Source organism: Halyomorpha halys, unplaced genomic scaffold, assembly GCF_000696795.3.
Source record: "Halyomorpha halys isolate HHAL.00 unplaced genomic scaffold, Hhal_1.1 Scaffold1162.1, whole genome shotgun sequence".
NCBI classification, from domain to species: domain Eukaryota; kingdom Metazoa; phylum Arthropoda; class Insecta; order Hemiptera; family Pentatomidae; genus Halyomorpha; species Halyomorpha halys.
Window position 1 is genome coordinate 12,505 of NW_027112958.1, and position 1,443 is coordinate 13,947.

Here is a 1,443-nt window from a genome sequence, read left to right on the forward strand (position 1 = left end):
AAGCGTGCCACAAGCAAGAATTATCCCTAAGACAATTATTAAGACATATTTATTTTATTTTAATCTTTTATGCATGTGTTAGAGTATTTTTTTTTTGACATTAAGAGATTGTAAATGGGGACGACCATGTTGGGTTTTATTTATTTACATATCTTTTTACTTTTTTTAAATGGTTATATAATTTTTATACTTTTAACTTAAATTTACTTTCATGTGTGATGGAAAAAAAGGAAAGAAAATTTGTAGAATAGAAATAATAGAAATATTAAACATATTTAAAAAATTAAAATCTGTAAAATAATAAATATTAAAAAGGAAAAAAATAAATCATTAATAACTTTAGTATATATTGCAGACATTTTTATAATGTGGCAATTTAAAAAAAATATTATGCTGCGACTATTTATATTAATAGGATTACAAAACAATTATGCTTCACTAGTCTTAAGTAATGAAGTGGACCACCAAAAAATTTTTAATAAAGTGTTTTTCTCTCTCTAGATATTCCTATAGTTACTCCAATCCTGTAGTTACTCTACCTAGTTACTTCAATCCTGTAGTTACTCTATCTAGTTACTCCAATCCTGTAGTTACTCTACCTAGTTACTCCAATCTGGAGGTAACATGGCAGACAGTTTAAGGTCAAAGCGGCATTTTAAAAATCGATTGAACTAACATTTTCCTGTTTCCAGGATGGCACTAACAAAACAAAATGCCGGTGACGTCAGAGCTACTTCTGATATACCAATAACTCAGAGATCGGAAAACTGGAATATCCAAACGTCTTCTTATGAAATACTGGAAGAATCGGAAGAAGAAATTGAGGAAGAGGATTTCTTTCATAAAGAGCCATCTTACGAAATTTTTGAACCTCCGCCGCCTGAAGAACATGACATTGGACAAATTATAAAGGATTCCTACGGCTTCTATAGAGTATGCCGAAACATCTCATATATCTTTAACCCTAATGATAAATTGTAATTCAGATAGGCTTTCAAAGTACCAATTCCTTCTTGAATTTTTTTTATATTATGCTAAACAGTTATATTGATTTTTACACTTTCTTGAGACTGGTAATTATTGTTTAAATGAAATAAATTTTATCCAATTTTAGTCTCCAAACAATCTATATTTCTTTATAAGTCCGACGTTTCGGCCAATTTGTCCCATCCTCAAGGACAATCTATCACTAACAGCTTTAATTATACATATGATTTTTAACAATTAACAATATTATTAATAAATTAGCTTAATACATTTTTAGATCCACATCAATTTTAAAAATACTTTATGTATTATTTACTAAATAATTCAAAACATTATCCAAATTATAGTCTCAAAACTTTTATTGTTTTTACACGTCCAACGTTTCGTGTATGATGTAATAAAAGTGTATGATAGTGGTAAAATGAAAAATATTTTTGACTGTGAAATTTAATGGAT

At 27.9% G+C, this 1,443-nt stretch overlaps 1 protein-coding gene across 1 annotated transcript in view; it reads left to right on the forward strand.

Annotated features, from left to right (window-relative positions):
• The window catches only part of LOC106688603 (galactose mutarotase), a 29,240-nt gene that overhangs the window by 3,852 nt on the left and 23,945 nt on the right, over positions 1-1,443 (forward strand). Inside the window, exon 2 of the mRNA XM_014433143.2 lies at positions 693-933. Coding sequence (XP_014288629.1) covers positions 694-933 — 240 coding nt within the window. The 5' untranslated portion in view covers position 693. The remainder of the gene's footprint in view (positions 1-692; positions 934-1,443) is intronic.